Source organism: Protopterus annectens, chromosome 11.part0 (assembly GCF_019279795.1).
Source record: "Protopterus annectens isolate FY-2018-M chromosome 11.part0, PAN1.0, whole genome shotgun sequence".
Lineage (NCBI taxonomy): Eukaryota > Metazoa > Chordata > Ceratodontiformes > Protopteridae > Protopterus > Protopterus annectens.
Window position 1 is genome coordinate 118,805,787 of NC_056745.1, and position 22,066 is coordinate 118,827,852.

The 22,066-nt window shown below is 44.4% G+C and overlaps 2 protein-coding genes across 2 annotated transcripts in view; both read left to right on the forward strand.

Annotated features, from left to right (window-relative positions):
• The window catches only part of LOC122815200 (serine/threonine-protein kinase WNK1-like), a 1,238,062-nt gene that overhangs the window by 1,121,270 nt on the left and 94,726 nt on the right, over nucleotides 1-22,066 (forward strand). The window lies entirely within an intron of this gene.
• The window catches only part of LOC122815199 (serine/threonine-protein kinase WNK1-like), a 3,137,204-nt gene that overhangs the window by 350,077 nt on the left and 2,765,061 nt on the right, over nucleotides 1-22,066 (forward strand). Inside the window, exon 4 of the mRNA XM_044087493.1 lies at nucleotides 12,809-13,048. Coding sequence (XP_043943428.1) covers nucleotides 12,809-13,048 — 240 coding nt within the window. The remainder of the gene's footprint in view (nucleotides 1-12,808; nucleotides 13,049-22,066) is intronic.

Here is a 22,066-nt window from a genome sequence, read left to right on the forward strand (position 1 = left end):
TTGGGAGATATTCCTTCCATGAAGGAGAACAAAGATTTACAAGACTTACTGAATTCTGCCACTTTAGTTAATAAGCATTCACTTCATTGTGGTTTTGACACTTGGAGGCTTCCTGCAGAGCAGCAGCCACTGGTTCTGGGATTAGAAGGCATGCTTGGCTCAGGGAGCAGCCTCTTTCTGAACCAGTTAAATCTAAATTGCTGGATGTTCCTTTGCAGAAGGACAATCTTTTTGGTAATAAGGCTGAGGAGGTACTGAAGAAGTTGGAGGATAAGGCAAAATCTATGCAAGCTGTAAAAGATTTCCTTCAGGTTCAGCCACCTCGGTTTAGTAGGCATTATCCTTCCAAGAATTGGTCTTTCCCTGATCCTGGCAAGCGGGGTCGCTCTTGGCCTAGGGGTTTCAGATCTTCTAGAGGGCAGGCTTCTGCCCCTCAAAGGCCTAAACAATGGCCGCCTTCTGCTAAATCGGGGAATTCTCAGCCAGCTTCCCAAAGCAAACATTCTCCGTGACTCCGGCCTTCTTGTGCCTACCTCTGCGGACCCTGGGCTTCCTTTGGGGGGAAGGTTAGCCAGGTTTGCAGAGGTATGAAAATGGAGGATAAAGCGAAATCTATGCAGACAGTAAAGGATTTCTTACAGGTACAACCACCCAGATTTAGCAGGAACTGGCCTTCTAAGAATTGGTCTTTTCTGGTGCCAGACAGGCCACAAAGAGGCAGATACAGATGCCCTAGAGGCAGACAACAGCCCCAGGGCTCATACAGGCCCAAACAATGGGGTGCTTCTACCTCCAAAAGCGGAGAAGACAAATCACAGCCATAAAGGAAACAGTCCCAATGACTTTCCTCTACCAATGCCAAGCACTTATCTTTTGGCAGCACCCTTAGGGGGAAAGCTAGCACTTTTTTCACAAAATTGGCACATGATCACCCAGGACAAATGGGTCTTAAATATAGTCTTTCAAGGCTACAGGTTCCACTTTCACACCCTTCAAAAGGTATGCCAGACCTGCCACACAATCAATGGGCAGAGGCACAAAAGCAAGTTTCATCTCTCATGGGCATGAGGGCTGTTCAGCCAGTACCACAACAAGAGGAGGGACAAGGATTTTATTTTCTTAGTACCAAGAAAGGACAAAGCCTGGAGACTAATTCTGGATCTGTCTATTCTAAACACTTTTCTGGATGTTCCAAAATTCAAAATGTTGACTCTGCAGCAGCTTCTGCCCATGCTGGGCAAGAAGGCTTGGCTTGTAACTTTGGACCTCAAAGAGGCATACCTGCATGTCCCAATCAGACAATCTTGCAGAAGATACCTCAGATTCATAGCTGGCTCAATGCACTACCAATTCTCTGCACTGTCCTTTGGCTTATCTACTGCGCCCAGGCTCTTCACAAAATTCCTGGCACCAGTAATTACATTTTGCAGACAGAGGAATTCAAATATATCCCTACTTGGACTGCCTTATTCAAGCAGAGACCAAAAACATTCTACTAAAGCATCTGGCATTTGTAAAAAGATTACTAATTTGCCTAGGGTACACAGTAAACAAAAAGAAATCAAAACTAGTATCCTCTCAAGAGATAATATTCCTGGGTGCAAGCTTAAATACAACTGCCCAGATGGCTTATCTCACGCCAGACAAACAAAGGCAACTGACTTCTTACTTCAAAAGCATGGCAACAAAGACCCAGTTATCTGCAAGAAAAATTCTGCAGGCTTTGGGCTACATGGCGTCCTGCATTCTGCTAATTCCATATGTAAGACTGCATATAGGGAAGCTACAATGGTATCTAAAAAGTGTTTGGACTCAACATTGCCACAGCCTGGAATCATTAATTACCCTCATTCCCTGCCTGCAACAGGAGTTTCGATGATGGGCACTGGCCTGTCATCACAACAAGAGACAGCCATTCACTTTACCCACAGCCAGGCAGACACTAACAGATGCATCGGATTATGCCTGGGGGGCACACATGACAGGAAAATTTATTCAGGACACGTGGCCTGCAGACCAAATGCATCTTCATATCAATCAAAAAGAGATGCTAGCTGTACAGAATGCCCTGACAACCTTCAAGGATCTACTACATCCAGGACAACTATTGCTAAAGACAGACAATACCACAGTTATGTGGTACATAAGCAAGGAGGCACACATTCCTATCCCCTCTGCAGGCAAGCCATGACCTTGTGGAACACAGCACTGACCTATCTAGTACATCTGCAGGCACAATTCCTACCAGGAAGGAAAAATACTCTGGCAGACGAACTAAGCAGAAACCTCATGGACCCTCACGAGTGGAAACTAGATCCACAAGTCTTCAGCATGATGATAAGGAAATGGGGGTGCCCAGACATAGATCTTTTTGCCTCCCCTCACAACTGCCAACTACAGAGATTCTGCACAAGGACTTATCACTCACAAGCATGGAAAGTGGATGCTCTATCATTCAGCTGGAAAACCGTAACACGTTATGCCTTTCCACCACTGCCTCTTCTCCCCAAGGTACTCCTAAAAGTCAGACAAGAGAAGCCAAAAACGATTCTGATTGCCCCAGACTGGCCACGCCAGCACTGGTATCCAATCCTAAAGAGCTTGTATCAAGGCCCAGCCTGGATTTTACCTCAAATTCCTCATCTCCTGACTTAACAAAGCAATCAGATCCTGCACAGTCAACTCAGAACCTTAAATCTGGCGGCATGGCAAATAATATAGCCACTCAGAACACACCTCTCTCTCTAAAGCTGTTATGGATGTAATTTTGGAAGCCAGGAGGCCCAGCACCAGGAAATCTTATGCAGAAAAATGGAAGAGATTCTGTGCTTGGAACCAGGCACAAGGACTTGAACCACTTGTCCCCAATATTCCTCAGATTTTACAATACCTAACTGAGATGCTGGACAAAGGTCTATCCTTCTCATCAATTAAGATCCATGCCTCTGCCATTTCAGCTCATTATAATATGGAACCTCCTATTTTCTCACATCCACTGCTAAGACAGTACCTCACAGGGGCAAAAAACATAAGACCCCCAAGGAGAGCACCAATACCCATGGGACCTCAACTTTGTCTTGGAAAAGATCACACTGCCTCCTTTTGAGCCAGCCAATACAGCTGAGATAAAATTGTTATCATGGAAAACTGTTCTGCTCCTAGCAATAACTTCAGCAAGAAGAGTCTCAGAGTTACAGGCATTAATGGCAGTGGAACCTTTTATCATTTTTCATCCGGACAGGGTTTCTCTAAGGACAAACCCAACATTTATGCCAAAGGTAGTATCCAGTGTGGCTCTTAACCAAACCATTCATTTGCCAACATTTTATCCAAATCCTCAGAATAAAGGGGAGACACTTCTGCACTCTTTGGACATACACAGGCAGCTACGCTTCTACTTGGACAAAACAAACGCTTTCAGAAAAACTGAGCAACTGTTTGTAGCATATGCTGCAGGATCACAAGGAAAGGCTATTTCAAAGCAGACTATTTCAAAGTGGATAGGACACTGCATTTGTTTCTGCTATGCACAGCATGGCAAATAAGTGCCTAAGAATATTAGGCCACATTCCACCAGGGCAGCAGCCACTTCAGCAGCCTTTCTTAGAGGAGTACCAACCAAGGAAATTTTGGAGGCTGCAACTTGGAGTTCAGTGCACACTTTTATCAAGCATTATTATCACTTGCCTCTTTAGTCTAAATCCAGAGCAGGCTTTGCCACTGCAGTTCTGCAGGGCCTCATAGCCACTCCTAATCCTATTTAGACCCAGCCGCCCTACCTCAGCTTTGGGATTCAACCCAAGTGTAATGACTACAACAGTGAAACACGATGAACATGGTACTGTTGTGTACCTACCATAAATGTATTTGTTTGAGTGTATTCACTGTTGCAGTCCAGGTTACCCACCCTCCTTCCCCCTTTCTTTGCTGGGACTTATCTAGACCTGTCTATCCTATACAACCTTTGTGGTGTATTTGTTTGTAGATGAAGGTATTGTTTGAGTGTATGTTTTTATAAGCAATATGTATTGCCTACCTTCTTGGGGGCACCTGACATCTGGGGCAAGAAAAACTGAAGAAAATGGCATTGGCTGCATCTTGTATACCCCTGGCACACTGACGTCAGGGAAGAGGTGACAGCAACCGACGCCGGACCAGGACTTTGGAATTCAGGCCGACTGCGGGTAGCCTGCCAGCAGGATAACCCAAGTGTAATGACTGCAACATTGAATACACTCTTAACACCTACATTTATGGTAGGTACACAACCGTACTTTCCTGAAGATTGAGAAGGACTCTACAAAAATTGTTTTTGTGACTCCTTTCTAGTCCTGTCAACATTGGCTGTTATGAAATTGGCCAGGAGCAGTTACTACAAGCATGCTCACACTCGCTTTCAGTATACAGTCTCAAGACGGAGAAGATTGATGTTTGAACTGCGACTGCCTGGATACTTCAATTATAATACCTTTTTGGCACCTTGTTCATGAGTATGTGCAGCAGGTGCTAAAGGAGGGAAGAAATCCTACTACTAGGAAATCTTATGTTAACCAGTGAAGTATTTTCTAGCTGGTGTCTCGCCAATAACCATGGCCCTGTACATGATTATTACTTCTGATTCTCAAACATTTGAGTGAGTAATAATATGGCCTTCTCTACTCCTTTAGTAAGGAGTATTTATCAGTCATTTCAGCATTTATGCCTGTGGATCCTGCTGTTCATTTCAGATCTTGCTTAATTTACAAAGTTATTTTCTGTTGTTATGTAAAGGTCTCCTGTTAGTCATGTAACACTCAAAGTTCTTTACGTTTTGATGTGAAAGTTACTTCTGTCTGCATTTGAACCAGCTATTTTTTTTTTTTGGTGGTTTGGTAGACTAACTGGTTTGTTGCTGTGATGGTGATTATTTATATTAGGACACACCAGCATGCCAAGTAGCAAGCGCCATCCCTAATGTGACATGCACCAGCCTTAGAATGTCAGGCTTCTTATTGTTTTAAGAGACACCTGTTCTTATAAATCATGGTAATCTTGAAAATGAGATTTAAAAAAATAAATAAATAAAAAAGATTGTTATCCATTGAGGAAGCTAATGCCCCCTGCACCCCTTCCAAACGGATGCCAAGGCACTTAAAACTGTATATAGCAGACTCCGTGCTAGATGAGTGTAGCTGTCTTTCACTGACACTGTCTGCAGTTCCCGAAATTATTTTCAATTTTTAATCCTTTTTTTAAAACTTTTTCTTTAAACTAAATCTCATTAAATATTTAACTGACAGTCCCATTGAGATGTCAAGCAAGTCTGCATTACCCACACCTACGTGAAGTATGGTGGTGTGTCCTAAAAAACAGTTGAATGCTGTGTCATCTGCAAAAGAGTGCTGAGCTTGGAGCTGTTTGTGGTGGGTTAACCTTTTTGCTATTCCATGCATATATGGTTATCTGTGGAAAAAATTCCTCCCATAATATACCCTTACTACTTTCAGAGTGTGTCTTTAGTCTTGTCATTTATCTCCTTAATTTCTTTCAGAATTTGAATGGTTGGGAAATAGATTCTGTATGTTCTGGTCATGCTTTTGCAACTCTGATATTATCTTGTCAGTGCCAAGTCTTTTAGGAAACCTGGGCAGTTGTGGAGTTCCCTGGTATCGGACTGAAAAAGGACAAGCTCTATCAATTCAGATAGTTGTATTTTTTTTTCCTTTATACATATACACACACATGTATGTGCATATATATATATATATATATATATATATATATATATATATATATATATATATATATATATTAATATATATGGGTCCCGTTCACATGGTCGACTTTTCAGAAAGTCGACTTTCATATGGCCAAGACCATATGATCAACTTTCGAAAAGCCGACCATGGGGAACCACTATCTCCTTACAGTGCGGAATGGGAAAATTTCCTCTTCCGCACTGTAGTGCGATCTCGGAGTTGGTATATTTAAGTTATGGGGGGGCGGAGTTGAAAGGTAAGTGTTTGGTGTGTGTTGTGTGTTTATTATACATGGTCGGCTTTTCAAAAGTCGATCATATGGTCTTGGCCATATGAAAGTCGACTTTCTGAAGAGTCGACCATGTAAAGTAGACCTGGATATATATAGATTTTTTTTTTTTTTATTTTCACCAGAGTAAAACATTTTTAGTCAGTATAATGGCATAGTCTGATAAAGTCTTGATGTTAAGTTGTCAATCTCGCCTTCATTCTTGCTGGATGGGTTCGGAGCATCTCGGCCTCCCGACTCTGCACCTTTTTTCTTCGAGAACTCCTTTTACCAGCCTCGAACACCCTATATCCCATGCAAGGCGCGGAACACTCAGAGATCGTTTGCCGCTTAGCGAAAGGGTCTCTCCCTCCAGCTAATTAGTTTTTTTTTTTGTTAAATAAAAAAAAGAGTGTTAGGTAATTTCAGTGTCTTCAGTGTCAGGGTGTACAGCTAGCACCACACACCCACTCCCTTTTTTTTTTTAAACTTTTAATATAGTTTTTTCAGTGAGAGTTTTAGTCAGGCCTAGGCTCTGTTTCCTTCCTGTGTCTGTGTGAGTGTGTTTAAGGTGTGTGTGTGTAGGGGTGTGTGTGGTGTATAGGTTGGTAGGATGTCCCAGGAAGGCAAGGTGACCAGACCAGAAGTGTGTGCCAGTGCTGTCAGAAGAAAATCCCCCTGACAGTGCTGCACACTACACTTTGCAGTATGCCTCTGGCCTTCAGGTGCCAGAACTCCTGTGCGTTGTGTGCCCGAGTCCTGCAGGAAGGAGGAACAAGGAGAGGAAAGAACTTTGTTCCGAGTGAAGGTTCTCCTCTAAGGTGGCCCTCAGGAGGTCCACTCTTAGCTGCGCTCGTCACAGGGGCCCCACCGCCTCCTTGGTGGCTCGGCTCGTCCCGCCCGCTGGCTCCTGGCACTGACCGATGCGCTGCCTGCCCCGATAGTCCGTTTGTGCCCGGCTCTGGTCGACTCGGGCTGAGCCTTGTTGCCTTCAGCTGTCCGCTGAGAGCCGTGCGCGGCCCAACATGGGCCGCATCCTCTATCCCGGCATCTGAGGATTCAAGGACTGCCGCGCCCGCGAAGGCCGGCCGCAAGAGATCCCACGGTCCCCGCCGATTAGCTCTGCCCCGTCGAGGGGGTCTCGGATTGTAGCCGGGCGAGCATCGGGGCCGCTCTTGAGAGGCTCAGCCTGAGCGGCCCACGATAGGGAGGTCAATGTCTCAGGCTGTAAGCAGGCTGTCTAAGTCCCGCCTCAAAACTCTTGTGCTCAGCCCCTTGGACTTACAGCACTGGCTACAGGAGTCGATTCCGAATTTCAGCCAGGAACTCCACACCAGAGTTTCGCGAGCGCCTTCTCAGCCGGATCCGGGTGTGCGGGCCGATAGCTCCTTCCTTGAGGGCTCCGTCGCCGGTTTCTCCCCTCTCCCGAGTTCGAGCATAGTCGGCTCGTTATCTCCTCGAGGGGGCACGGAGGCTCGAGGGGATGGCCCGATCGGACCTTTATGCGACCCGCTCTCCTGAGCCCGTTATCCCTCTTCCTCGGAGCGACATCTCGAGGATTCTCTCAGAGGAGAGGATGAGGTGATTTGCCTCGAGGTGCCTGTTCCTCCTCTCCCGGTCAGAGAGCCTTTGGTGATGAGGAGGTGTCTGGCCTCATGGCTGGTCAGCCTCTGTGGCCTCTGCTCCTCCCAGTCCTCAGGTTTCCCAGCCCCTTGCTTCCCGAGAGCTTCTTCCCCCCTGCTGCTCAACCCATGGGTTTTTTCCGTCAGGAATTTCCTCCTCTTCCGAGGTTTCCCTAGAAGCACCACAGGAGAACCCCTCGAGCCGGAGGCCCCATACAGAAGCTCTTGTGGATGTCCGGTTTTCAGACAGTCTGCGGGAACAGCGGGAGGGGTTCTCCCATTGACCCCTCTCTGATGATGTTCAGCATACCTGGGAGGCCTCCTTCACCTCCTTGTCCAGTCCGGCCAGGCCAGGCATGATCCTCCCGCCAATAGCACAAACTTCCAGATTCTGTGTGAACCTGTCCTAGGATCAGTCCCCTCTAGATGCAGGTAGTGGAGATTCAAGAAGTGGCTGTCCAGAGAATGTGAACCCTGTCTTCTGTGGCCATCAAATAAGAAGGACCGGACAAACAAAGGATGGGATTCCATCTCCCCAGATGTCTTTCCAAAGTGGTGGCGCCCACTGGAATGGACAGGTTTCCTTCAATCTGTCTCTGCTCGATCTTTAATTACCAGGACCATGGACTAAGGAGGATTCTTGATTCAGCAACTCAGCATCCTTTGTAATCGTTATCCTTCACCTTGTGGTGCTCTTTAAGATTGCCTTCTCAGATATTCTCAAGGAACTGGAAAGATCCTGGTCCTCTCAGGTGCAGGAAGGAGGAAATCTCTGCTTCTGTTGCTCATTTCCAGATTGCTTCTCCACTCTCCACATAAGTTGCCACTTATGCAGAATAATTTGGCGACCCCTTTACAGCAGTTGGTGATACTCACCTCTTTGGCGCAGCGGCGTTGCTCATGCAGGACTCATGACCTTTAGTGAAACTTCTGCGGACCCTTTAGCGGTTTTGCTTTTCTTCCGGACCCTCCTGAAAGATATGATGAGATGGGAACAAGGCGGGTAAAAACTGGTCTGGGTAGTGGAGTCCAGTTTCCTCCTTTAGACTAGAGGGTCAGAAGGGGAAGATATGGACGCCAGCAAGGGCCACGGACACGTCCCCAGGAGGCCCCTAGAGGCAGAGGGACACAATGATAAACGCCCGCTGAGAAGCCCTTGGTCCTCAAATACCATAATAGACGAGGCCAGGGGTCCTCAGAAGGGTTTCCAGCATCCCTGCAACAATCGACTGTCACCAGTAGTGCCCGGAGCATCCGTACGTCCAGCTGTTCCGGCAGTCACAAAGGAGAGGGTACTCTACCCAGTAGCGAGGTTCCCAATCCCACATCCCTTCCCCAGACAAGACGGTCAATCTAAGTTTTAAAAGGAAGTTTAGCTCCAAAATCCAGAGCAATCAACATTTGACGTCTCAAGTAACATTCTCTTTGACGGTCTAGGGTTTTGGTCACAGAAGGAAAGAGAGACCAATATCTGAAAAGACACAGACACAACAAGTCTGACAAAAATTCGATTCGCTTCACGCTGCAATCCATTCTGCCCCTTCGACAGGACATGAGGATGTTCGATGAGATGTCAGAGATTATCAAATAAAGATGTCAAAAGGCGACCAGAGAGTTTTTCTGGCTGGCTGGTGAGCCAGTCATTCACTTTCAGAGGAGGATTGCTGAGGTGTTCACTTCAGCTTCAGGCGGTGGTCACAGCTCACCTGAACGTGTTTTTCACTCAGGTTTCAACGCATCTACTGACCCAAGCCTGCCATGCCTCTATTTCCCCTTCTTGCCACCTCCAGGGATCATTACAGCTCCAGAGAGTAGCACTGGGGCTTTGCAAGAAAATCCTAGTTTTCGCATCCCTCTTCTTTATCTTATCAGCTCCACTGACCGTCATGATGTTAGCCACACTATAGCCTTTGGGGATTCTGGACACTCGACAACACGCAAGAAATCAATACAAAACGTCAATTAAAAATATGTTTGTCTTCTACGAACAAAGGGGGCTAATGCCTTTCTAAGTGTCAGGCTTCCTTCTGCTTCGCTTCCATCGTCTCCAAAGGTGGATGTTGTTCACAAATAGGTCGTGCCAGTTTCTGTTGTTGGAGGATTCAATGTGTGGTCCAATATTCATGGCTCTCTGATGGTAGCAGCACATGCCAACAGTCTTCCGAGTTTTGTGACACGATGGTCTAACCACAGTCACCACGGATGCCCTTCTCCTGGTGGGTGACATTATCAGGCCCATGATGGACCACGGGCATTATACTGACAGCTTGGTACACACATAAAGGGCAGGATGGTCCACCCCACTCCTTTTAACGTTGTCACCACGGATGGATAAATGTCCCCCAGGGACTGTTACAGTTTCTTAACGTTAACATCCCCGTGGTCTGATAGAATGGAAAGTGGCGGAACCAGGTCTGATCCCTTATGCAAGCAGCTCACGCTGCAGGCCGGAATGGGCGCTCTCTTCTCAGCGGTCCCACAATGTACATCTGGCAACAGTCCAACCTATCTCAGGACAGGCTGGACAGAACTATTCTCCTGCCTCCACGGTCCATCAAGGACAGCTGTAGTGGATCGTCCCATTCTTCTCACCAGGCTTCTCATAATTTTTTCGGAACCCCTGGTTCAACACTGGCAGACCCTCTCACACTATTTCTCTTCCACTACAACTCACGATTCTTCTTCTTCAACAATGGCCTCAGGGACTCTTTATTTCACTCACTCCTTTCTTCTTCTAAGTCTTTTTCTAAGCCACCGTTTTGCAGAAAATTGATTCACTTGCTCCCATATTGGAGAGCCAAATGATTGGTTTCCGTCTTGGATTCGTCTTTTTCTGGTTTTGGTTTCAACCTCTGCGGACCCAGTTCGGATCTTTCCATCCACCAGTCGGGACTTCAGAGCGAGCTCCACCCTTCTCAACTCACTGCGCAGTTGCTTTTCTTCCATCCTAGCTGATCTACCAAAACCTTCTGACTCAGTCCAGGCATTTTAGTGTCTCAGACTCAATTAGAGACGGTGAGCGGTTTTTTTCGTTGATGGCATTTTAGAAAAGGGTGGACTCCTAGAGGCAGCTACATGGTCCTGTGTACATAAATTTCCAAAGCATAAACAGGATTCCTTTTCCAAGTCCAGAACTGGCTTTGCTAGGACTATTCTCCAGGGTCTGCCAGACATTTACAGTTCCTCTGCACGGGTTGAATAAGCTTTGGTAATCAGCCCAACTGTCCAAAGGCTTCTGCGACTCTGAGAATGATGGACATAGCACAGTTGTTTATGTTGCACTTGCTATAAGATTAGATGTTTGAATTCCTCACTGTTGTAGTAGCCCCCCCTCTTTCTACTGTATATAGCTTATTGGTGGGATAAAAATGTGTATGTTTATATCTTTTGGGAGTTTCAGGATGAGATAAGCTTTCTCTTTTTTGTTTGAGCAAGGAAGTCCTGACATTTGTCAACACGCTGACTTATTTCCCTAAGTGGACTGGCTAGTCAGCAGAGTGTAGGTGTGGGAGAGAGAGACAGAACTCGTTGAAGACTGGACAGTTGTCTCAGGATACAACCCAATTAGCCAAACAAACAACTGATGAACATTGAGTTTGAAAGTTTGCTTTTACAGTGGATACCTCACAGCACCTGTTCTGTCTTCTGTCCCACACAGATAATTTCACTGGTCATTCATCATATGCTTGAGTTTATAAGTTTATAAATTAGACTGTAAGAGGTAGTTTCTCATTTTTTGAACACTGCTGTTACCTTTAATTCTGATGATCCAAAGCAGGAAACTTCATGTGAAAAAAATTCAGAATCTTCATGACTAGAACATTTTGTTGCAGATACCTTTCACGTTTTCTTTCTGCCTTCATAAATATCTTCTTAAGGAATATAAATAGGACTTTTCCCTTATGATTTTCTTTTCTGTTTGGTAATGCATTTACATGCCGTCTACCTCACTCGCACTGTGGATGGTGGCGGGTGTGCATGTGCTTTAGCGTACATAAGATGATAGAAGTAGCTGTCTTTTATCAAAATGTTGTGTTTTCCCCTTAAATGTTTTAATAAGCATTTCCAGAAGAAATTAAGTTTCATATACTGTTTTTTAAGGTTTTACAAAGTATGTGCAATATGGCTGTTCAGCTGAAGTGATAGAACAGCTAATGGGGTTAGGCTTAAAAAATGCAAGCATACTATGCCATTACATCAGTGTGGGCATTTTGAGTTGTACTTAACGATTTATTTAAAAGGAAAGTCACATGATCTATTTGCACCCCAAATTTTAATGGTACCTGCATTGCAGTGCTCTTATGTAGTGTTACAGTAAGGTTTTTCTTGCTGTAGTGTGAATAATAGAGCAGTAACGTGTGATGTCCTTCTGCATCACTGCTGCAGTATTCATCACCTTTGGGATCTCCTGCCAAGGATAGTCCAACATCTACATCAAGCTTCGTATGTCAGGTGTATGCTTGTTACTCAAGCATAGGGCATAAAGGTGAGATACATACAATCCCAACTCAGAACTGAAATGCTCTAGGAGAACCAGCCCCCCCCCCCCCCCAAATGGAAAAAAGCAGTATGTATATCCAGAAAAAGGAAGATAACAACCCCTTGGCCAAAAAGAAAGTACCACCCATGGGAAAAAGAAGTGAGAAAGAAATGGGGGGAGGGAGTGCGTACTTCACCAGTGAAAAGGACATCTGCTGTAATGGTAAGATTTTGCACAAGTGTACTGTATCCTACCATATCATTGTTACAGTATTTATCACCTCTGGGGGAGTACAAAAGCTACTGTGAAGGTAAGGGCGGAGGAAGGCAAGGAGTGGCTATGCATGATGCTCTTTCCACTGGCAGCCCTAGTTCTCCTGGGATACTTCATTTCTGGGTTGGGAGCATATGTACGTCATCTTTATGCCCTATGAATGTGTGGGGAGGTTGTCTGATGTATGATGCTCTTAGGTAATAAAAGCTTTGGTATACTGGCCGGAATTTGGATTATCCTTGGCAGGAAATCCCAGAGGTGAGAAATACTGCAACACTGAAAAGGACATCTACTGTTATGTTAAGATTTTACACAACTGTACTTTCCTTCATCTAGAAATTGTCTGTTTGATATTACCTTGTATGTAGTCATAACTGCTTCTGTTGCCAGTATTGCCAGTATAACATCTTTTTTTTTTTTGGTACAGAGTTATCCATCACAATACACTAAAGACACCAGCATGGCTCAAGTTACAGCTACACTCCCCTCTGTCCCTTCTCCTCCATCATCTGTATCCTCTGAGGCAGTATCTCAGCCTGCCCCAGGAATGAGCACAGTGACCAGCTTTTGTGGGCCATCTCCTGCACAACAGCCTGTTCCACAGCCAACAACTACTGCACATCAGTTGCCTTCTGGGCCTCAGCAGCCTCAACAGGCGTCACAGGAGGTAAGAATGGAGTCTTTCAGCATTGTATGCTGCAGCCTTACATAGGAGACTCTCTCACTTATGTATGCAAGTTTTTTTTTTAGAAGAGTTATTGTATTCCGTGATATTTTGCCATGAAAACTGTTAAAAATCCGATGAGAATATTGATTTGTGAGAATTACTACCACTAGTAATGTATTTTATTCATAAACTTCATTGTCTGTTTTTTTCTAAATGGAGAAGTACTTGTCAGTGTTAATTACTGCTGCAGTAGCCATGCCCTTATGACTTTTGTTACAGGATGCCCAGTGTCTGAATCCACTTACAGTGGATAGCAGTTTTTCCCTCTCCTAACCAGGTGGACATCTGCAGCTGTGTAATGTCCTCTGTCAGACGTATGCCCATGCCATTTTTAGTTCTTTCTAGTTGTACTACGGTTTGCATTGCACGCATACATTACCTTCAGTCTGATGATTCGACCCCTTACTCCGGAGATGAAAGACGAGTACAAGTTATACTTGTGGGTTAAGGTTGAATTCCACACGTGTATTTAGGGTTTGTGCACCCCCAAAAATATAACTATTATAGTATGCAAATACTTCTCAAAGGATTTTGCATGCCACCATGTCTTCAAGTGCTCAAAAGTTGCAAATTGTGGATATTCCTGCCAAGAAGAAATAAAGTGAAGAAGCTCAACAAGGAGAAGGAATAACTGGAGAAGATGGATGCTGTTCAGTTCTGGGAGTCTGCCCAGGCTTGAGGCCATCTGTTTCTGAGAGATGCTTTTGCAGCCTTTGCCTAATCGTCCCCCCCCCTCCCCAGGCTTCCATGGCCCCCTGGAGACTGCAGTGCTTGTGGAAGCTATCCTGAGCCAAAGCTTCTGCACCTACAGTAGCTCCAGACACCTCATAGCAGGTGCCTGAGTCTGATGGCTGTATTGTAATTACTGAAAAGGAGGATAGTTCCCTTTTGGTTCTTGTATGTGAGGATGTCTGTGGACGTCTGCATACCCAGGCCAAAAAAGTTTGTCACATCTTTGAAATCAAAGACCCAGGCATCCAAATTGTAAGTCTTTGTTCAGGCTTCTTGTTGTAGTCTGCCCTGTATGTAATAGCCAAGCCTTGTAACCCTGTATACTCCCCACCCCCCCCCACCCCTAAGTCTCCTGCCCATGTCTGGGATAATCTATCTCTAGAATTCATGGCTTTTTTTTATAAAAAGGAGGCCGCTTAACCAATGCACATCAACTGTTGGTGTTGGGAATCCCACCTCAGAAGAGGGTAAGGGAACACTGCCACTCAGATGTTTGGGAATCCTCAGATTCAGAGGAGACAGATCTGGCTTATATGTCTTATGTGCTGTGACACTGGCACTGAGAACACCTTTTTCTGTGCATCACCATCTTAACTCGCTCACTCCAGTGGAGCTCAGGAAAATGTGCACTATGACTTCCAATCCAATGAGTGGAACCTAAACCTTTTGACAGCATCAAATGATGTCCTCACATTTCAAACAACCATTTGGTTATGAAAGAAGTATAAATGGCAAATTATTCAGCACAAACTATTTTTATAGTGGTAGTATTCTTAGGTTATATGTCTTAAACTGAGTGTTATAAGTCCCAGTAAACACAAGAACTATTGCATTTGTAATATTTTGTATACAACTTACAATATTTCAGCAACCACTCAAGTTACACACACTGTCAACAAAATTTTATTGTTCTAGCTGAGGGCTTTCATATGAGGCTAGGGAGTTTTGTCTGTGTTACTTGGTTGTTGAAATGTTTTAAAAATGTGAAAATTATATCTGTATAAATTAATATTATAAAACTGTTGATATCTATTTAATATCTATTTACCTACACTATAATGAGGTCAAATATTAATGCAGTTGAGTTTGCCATTGTGTGAGCTTTAAGATGAAATCTTTTAAAACCTTGTGCATAGCACGTTTTGGAATTATTTATACAAATGTGAACAAGCAATATTTGATGCCTAGAGGCATCAGTAGGAGTTAATTAACTGCAGATGCACCTGGAGGCGTCACTCAGATGTAATGAGTTAATATATCTTAGGACCATTTGTAGGATGAAGGATCACTTATAGTGGGAGACAGAAGAGGTTTATGATGCACAGAAACACTACATGGACCTTCTAAAATTCGATTATTTGAAAACAGTTATTACATCTTCAGTTTTAGAGGCCTTTAAAGTATGCTTTTCAGGCTCCATCACTGGAGCCTGACTCTGTTAGTGCTGTACCCTTAGGAAGCTAGATTAGTTTGAGAGCTTCAGGATTTCTGTAAATAGCTGTGCAGAACTCCATATCAAATCCTGGAATGATGTCTTGAGATAATGAGAAATGGTTTAAACTGTTTCCAGCCTGCAACACACTTGCTGTGAGAGGGGAGGGTAGAGTCAACTTTGGGAAGAAAGTTGTTAAAGCTCTGGCATTCAAAGCTCTAAATTGTCTGATAGGTATAAGATATGGAGTTGAGCTCTTCAGTGAACTAAAAAGCAAAGCAACTTTTCTTTTGAATTTGCCCTACTAGTCAGTCATATTGTCACCTTTACAGGTATTTGGCATCAGCACAGTGAATCTTTGGATGATATGATTCCTCTTCTGCTTGCGTCAGATTAGAGCTTCACTGTTGGGTGCAGCAAGCTCAGAAAATTGAAGGGGTACCCTTCAAACATGACCCCAACAACATAACTCTGACCATGGATACCTCAGATGTAGCTACTGTTTCCCACAGAGGATAATTGAAGGTTAAATGTCCTGGGACAAAACCCTGCACAAAAAGTTCAGCACGATTAAAAAAAAAATGGCAGTGATCCAGGCCTTCAAAGCTTTCTAGACCATGTAGAAGCTGAAGTGTTGCACTTGATTACCTGCAGTACATAAACAGGGAGGAGAACTATTCCTACCCTTTTTACAGGTTATCAGTAAGAGTTAGTCCTACAATCAGGCTTGATGAGCAGGGCCTTCTGCATCCTATTCCAGCAGACCCCCTGTGGTGGATCATTTCAGCAGAACAGAAGCAGCTTTTTATGCATGTGTTCTCAGAATATAAGTTTTAACTGTATGTTGGAGGTTGCAAGGAAATCTTTAAGTAGAAAATGTTATTTTGCCAGAGGAGGAACTCTCGAGCCAACTTAATACCAGTGTCCTTGACTCTGCAATACTTATAAGAGCTGTACAGGTTAGGGGCTGGCTTATGCCTCGTTATAGGTACATCTTTCAGCTGTATCAGTTTGTATACCTATTGATTCTCCTTTGGTCTCACTGCTACCAGCTGTCAATTTTCTGATCGGTGTACTACATTTGGGTCCACTTAGAAAAGAATGCTATGCCATCATGAGAGTTGAATTTTGTTTGCAAAAGTTGAGCCAGGACCCTTTTGAACTATTTGCTTCAACAGACCTCAAGTTTCAGTCTTGCAAGTCGAAGAAGGCTGTCTTTTATCGTTACTTAAGAGGATGTGTGAATTAGAGACTGGCATGCAAAGATTATTTGTTAACCTTCCAGAAGGATAGTCACCCTGCTTACAGACTCGCACTTCATGCCTAAAGTGGTCAATGAGCTGTCTTTAAAAAAATGTATATAGACCAGTTAAAAGAACACAAACAAATTTCATCTTTATGCAGTTTGATATTCTGTCAGGGAATACAAATCGTATCATTAATCTATTCATAAAGTCTCAGGTGACACTATCAAATCTTTCTCAACACTCATTGGCAATAGAGAAGTCTTCTGTTTCGTTCTCTTTTGATCATCATTGTTCTATTAATGTTATCAAATATTTCATACCCCTCCATAAAACGACACTGATCTGTAATTATCAATGTTTGGTTAACAGTTTTAAATTCTTTATAATCCTAGTTTAAAATTGAAATGTGTCTGCATGAAGCCTCATTTAAAGGAAAATTCCACCCTACGACTAAAAAAAAAATCAGTTTTTTTTTCATTCTGTTTCCTGACCTATTTTAACACCTCAAATTCACTCTAAATGCTTTATTTGTAATTTTATTCTGTTTTCCACAATATGACTACTTGATGGGGCTTGATATATCAACATGATCTTGTTCTTCCCCTACCCTTTCTCTTTCCTGTACTGCATTTCAAGTCTGCTTTAAATGACTTGTGCTAGACATAAGGAAGTAACTGTGAATTCCTGTGTCATTGACTTGTAATGGGATTTGTGAGCATCACTGTCATCTTGTATACCTTCTGTAAAAGGACTGTTTCTTTTTTGTCTCCAATTGCCTTCATTTATGTTTTGCTCACAGCTTGTTCATAGGTAGGTACTAGGCTATCGGCCCAAGGGCCTACAATAAGCCTAGCCAACAAGGTTCCTTGGCTTACGCCACCCAAGAAAGTTATTTTCCTGTGCCACTGTCGAGCAGAGACACAGAAGTGACCCCCTGGGTGTATTTCCTATTTACCATCTACTCATCAAGATTTTTCTTGAAGAGTGCTAATGAAGAACTTTGCTTGACATAGATGGGTAGCCATTTCCACAGTATGGGAAGACTCAGGGACTGGAATCTATCCCTCCAGCATGTCCTGTTTATTGTGGTGAAAAGGTTGAGGTCCCTAGAGCGTGTAGCTCGGGACTGGGATTTCTTTAGGTGTAGCATGTCCAACAGCTCTGGGTTTGACATAGCTTTATATGTTAGGCAGAGATCACCTTGGAGTAGGCGATAAGCTACGGAGTAAAGCTGGAGTTGTTTGAGGCGGTCAGTGTATGGAATTTGTTTGAGGCCAGTAATCCTCTTTATGGGGTACTTCTGTGGCCTTTCCAGCTGCTGCAGATGTCTTATGAGGTACATTCCAAAAGTTGTGTTGTACTCTATAATGGGTCTAATGAGTGTCAAGTAGAGGGGAACAATGACCTATTTTTTTCCTGGATGAGAACCCTTTTATGATGAGGTGTGCCACGTAGGAGGACTTCCTGACTACTGTGGCGATGTGACTATCAAAGGAGAGACTACTGTCCACCTGGCTCCTAAGGTCTCTTATCACACATTCGGTGTTAAGTAGGTTGCTGCCTATGTGGTAGTTCATGGGTACAGAGTTTTTACTAAAGGGGATGACACTGCACTTTTTGGCATTGAGCTTGAGGCCATGGCTCTGACACCAGGCATCTGTCTCAGGAGGCCCTTCTGTAGGATGTCCACATCATTTGGCGACTTGACTATGGCTCCTAGTTTGCAGTCATCTGTGAACTTCGTTAGCCAGAGGCCTTCTGTGTTAGCCTGTATTTCAGAGAAGTAGATACCAAACAGGAGAGGTCCCAGGACGGAACCCTGTGGTACTCCACTTGTCACTGCTTTGGGGTCAGATTTGGAGTCTACAACTTTTACAGTGTGGGTTCTGTCAGTGAGCCAGTTGGCAGCCCATCTTGTGACATAGGGATTTATACCTAGTTTAGTGAGTTTAGCTACAATTCCAGAATGGGGGATGGTGTCGAAAGCCTTGGCGAGGTCAAGATAGGCTGTGTGAACCACCTTACCCTCATCTACGGCTTTGGTGGCTTCCTCAAAGAAGTCGATCAGATTCAGGAGGCATGATCTGCCTTTCACAAACCCGAACTAGATGGGATCTAGAGTTTGGAGGTTACCAATGTCTTTGTTTATGAGTTCCATGATGATACGTTCCATGGCCTTGCAGACCAGGCTCATCAGGCTAATAGGTCGATAGTTCCCGGGATCAGTGGTGGCTCCCCCTTTGTGGAGTGGGATAACTGTTGCTGTGCGCCATTCATTGGGCACAAAGCCTGATGCAAGGCTATTATTGAACATGGTGCTTAAGTGAGGAGCCAGTTCTTTCTGAAGTTTGTCCGGTCCCATGGATGCTGTGTTTTTGGCTTTAGAGAGTGCAGCTTTTACCTGAGAAGTTGTGATTACAGGGACTCTGCATTCTTCCTGTATAGATATGGGCCCTTTAGGGGGTGGGTAAAGTTGGCACTGAACCTATCTGCCAGGATGTTGGCAATATCAGTTGGTTCTGTAATTTTCTTGCCTTTGTGCTGCAACTCGGAGCAGATCTGGGTGTTGCCATCGAGATTTTTGACTTAGCTATAGAATGCTTTGTGGTTGTCCTTAGAATTAGTGGCAATTTTGTTTTTGTAGCTAGCAAAGGGAAGATCCTGCCTTTTGAACCTGGTTGACTTTTTCAAAACAGTCACTAGAGCCATTGATGAGGGCAAAGCAGTCCATACAGCCTACCTGGACTTGGCTAAGGCCTTTGACACAATACCCCACTCAGGCATCATAGATAAGCTCAACAGCTTAAACGTAAACCCTTATGTCACTAGATGGGTTGCAAACTGGCTAAAGGACAGAACCCATAAAGTTAAAATCGCTGGAGCAATGTCAGACTCAAAGCCAGTCACAAGTGGTGTCCCACAGGGATCTGTCCTGGGACCCCTCTTGTTCGGCATTTATTTCTCAGATGTTAAAGCAAACATGGGAGGGCTGTGGCTGACAAAGTTCGCAGATGACTGCAAACTAGGCGCCATAGTCGATACACCAGCGGACACATACATCCTACAAAAAGGCCTCACAGAAGCGGACAACTGGTGCGGAGTCATGGCCTTAAACTAAATGCCAAAAAATGTATAGTCATCCCCTTTGGGAAAAACAAAGTACCCACAAATTATTACATAGACAGCAACCCACTGAGTACGGAAAAAGTAATCAGAGACCTAGGGACCCAAGTCGACAGCGACCTCTCATTTGACACCCACGTTGCCAAAGTGGTTAGAAAAACATTCTACCTTGCACACCTCATCATGAAGGGATTCACATCCAGATCCAAGGATGTCATTGTACCCCTATACTCCTCCCTCATCAGACCCATGATTGAGTACAATGCCCCATTTGGTATGTACCTCACCCGGCATTTGCAACAGCTGGAGAGACCACAAAAGTACCTCACCAAGAGGATCAAGGGTCTCCAACATATGTCTTATTCTGCCAGACTAAAGAAACTTCAGCTCTATTCAGTAGCATACCGCCTGCTCAGAGGTGATCTCTGCCTGATGTATAAGGCCATGTCCAATCAGGATCTGCTGGACATGCTCCACCTCAAAAAATCCAAATCCATCAGGACCACGAGAGCTAAAGACTTAAACCTCGGCACAAGTATGAATAGGACATGCTGGAGGGTTAGATTCATAACCCAGAGGCTTCCCATGCTTTGGAACAAGATCCCAGTTCGTATTAGGCAGAGCCCCTCACTGACTCTCAAGAGAAATCTTGATGAGTAGATGGGAGATCGTAAGTTTACCCCAGGGGTCACATCTGTGTCACTGCTAGACAGGGGCACAGTAAACTAATTCTATTATATAAGGGGAATTTCGTTGTGTCACTACTAGACAGAGGCACAGTAATCTAAATTTATTCTGTACATTTTTTGTACCATTTCATGGGGTGGCAAAAGCCACATCACTATGGCTAGGCTTACAAATGCCCCAGGGCAGATAGCCTAGTACTATACTATGAAACTTTGGAGGACCTTATAAGGGATCTCGGCTTCTTACTGAGGCTGACCAAGGGAGCTCCTCCACTCATGGGATTTTATTCTCTTTTGCAACAGTTTCTTCCTTCTGTTGTACAGTTTGTTTATGGCAGGGGGACCACCAGATTGGCTTTCTTTTTTTGGAAGATAGCGTCTGGGTTCTGTTTGGGATAGCACGATCCATGCACTTGTGTAAGTGCTTAAGAGTGCATTTGTGTAGGATTCAGCAGTTGTAACTGTATTGTCCATCTGCATGGGTGTCATGAAGTTCATCACTTCTCTCTTAAGAAGCATGAAGTTGGCTTTGGAGAATTTTTTTACCGTGGTTTCCTTAATGGGGGCGGGATGTGGATATCAAGGGTGATTAGCTTATGGTCAGATTGGACCAACGAGGAGTTGACTTCAGGTGTGGAACTCCGGTCACTCATGTTGGTAATGACTAGGTCTAGGATATTGTTGCCCTGGTGGGGGTGTGGATAAGTTGATTCAGGGCATTGGAGTTTATGAATTCCAGAAAATGTTGAGCTAAGGAGTTGGTACACAAGTAGTTTTCCCAGTTAATGGTGGGGTAGTTGAAGTCGCCCATTATTAGGGTGTTTGGTTGAACCCTAATATTTTCCAGTACATCAAGAAAAGAGGAGTGGGAATCCTGGGGCATGATGGGGGATAGGTAGCAAGCTACAGTTTGGATTGCAGTTTTGCCCAGAGTTAGTTGCACTTGGATAACCTTGGATGCATTATGCTGAGCAGCTAGCCTGGAGGTGTGGATATCCTTAATGAATATGGACACACCTCCGCCTTTGGTGTTTCGGTCCAGGTTACATGGCCGAAAAGTGTAGTATGAGTTATAGCCTGGTAGTGCAGGGGTGCTTTCTGGAGCCTTGAACCAGGTCTTAGTTACTGCACAGATATCGATGTTCTCCATTTTAAGGAGTGCCTCAAGTGAGTGCATTTTGAGATTTAGACTTCTAGCATTGAGTAGCATTACCCTCAGTTTTTGCTTGCCTGTTCCTGTTACGGTGGTGAATTTGTTATTTGAACCTTGCCTAAAAAAGGCACTATAGGGGCAGCAAGAACCTTAGCCAGTATCCTTAATCCCAGGGGCGGCAGGTGCAGGCCTTCTGTGGCAAAGCATCGTGGTCTGTCGACCATGTCATCCCAAGCAGACAGATACTGGATCCCCTTAGAATGACACCAGAAGCTTAGCCAATTGTCGAAGTCAATCATTTTGTCCATGTACTACAGTATCATTCGGGGCGATGGCAGAATGCTACTCAGGGCTAGGGTCATATCTGCTTGGGCTACAAGATCGGAGAGCTCTTCCATGTCTCTCTTCATGTAGTCCAGGGAGGTACGTCTCAGGTCATTCACACCAACATGCGCAATGACAGAGTCATATTTGTACTTTTGGAGTGACCCGAGTGTGGGGGTTGTGGCGGATCCTGGCACCTGACAGGCAGCTGACAGTAACATTCTTGTTTAGCCTGGTGAGTGGGACATGAGTGTGCCTGAC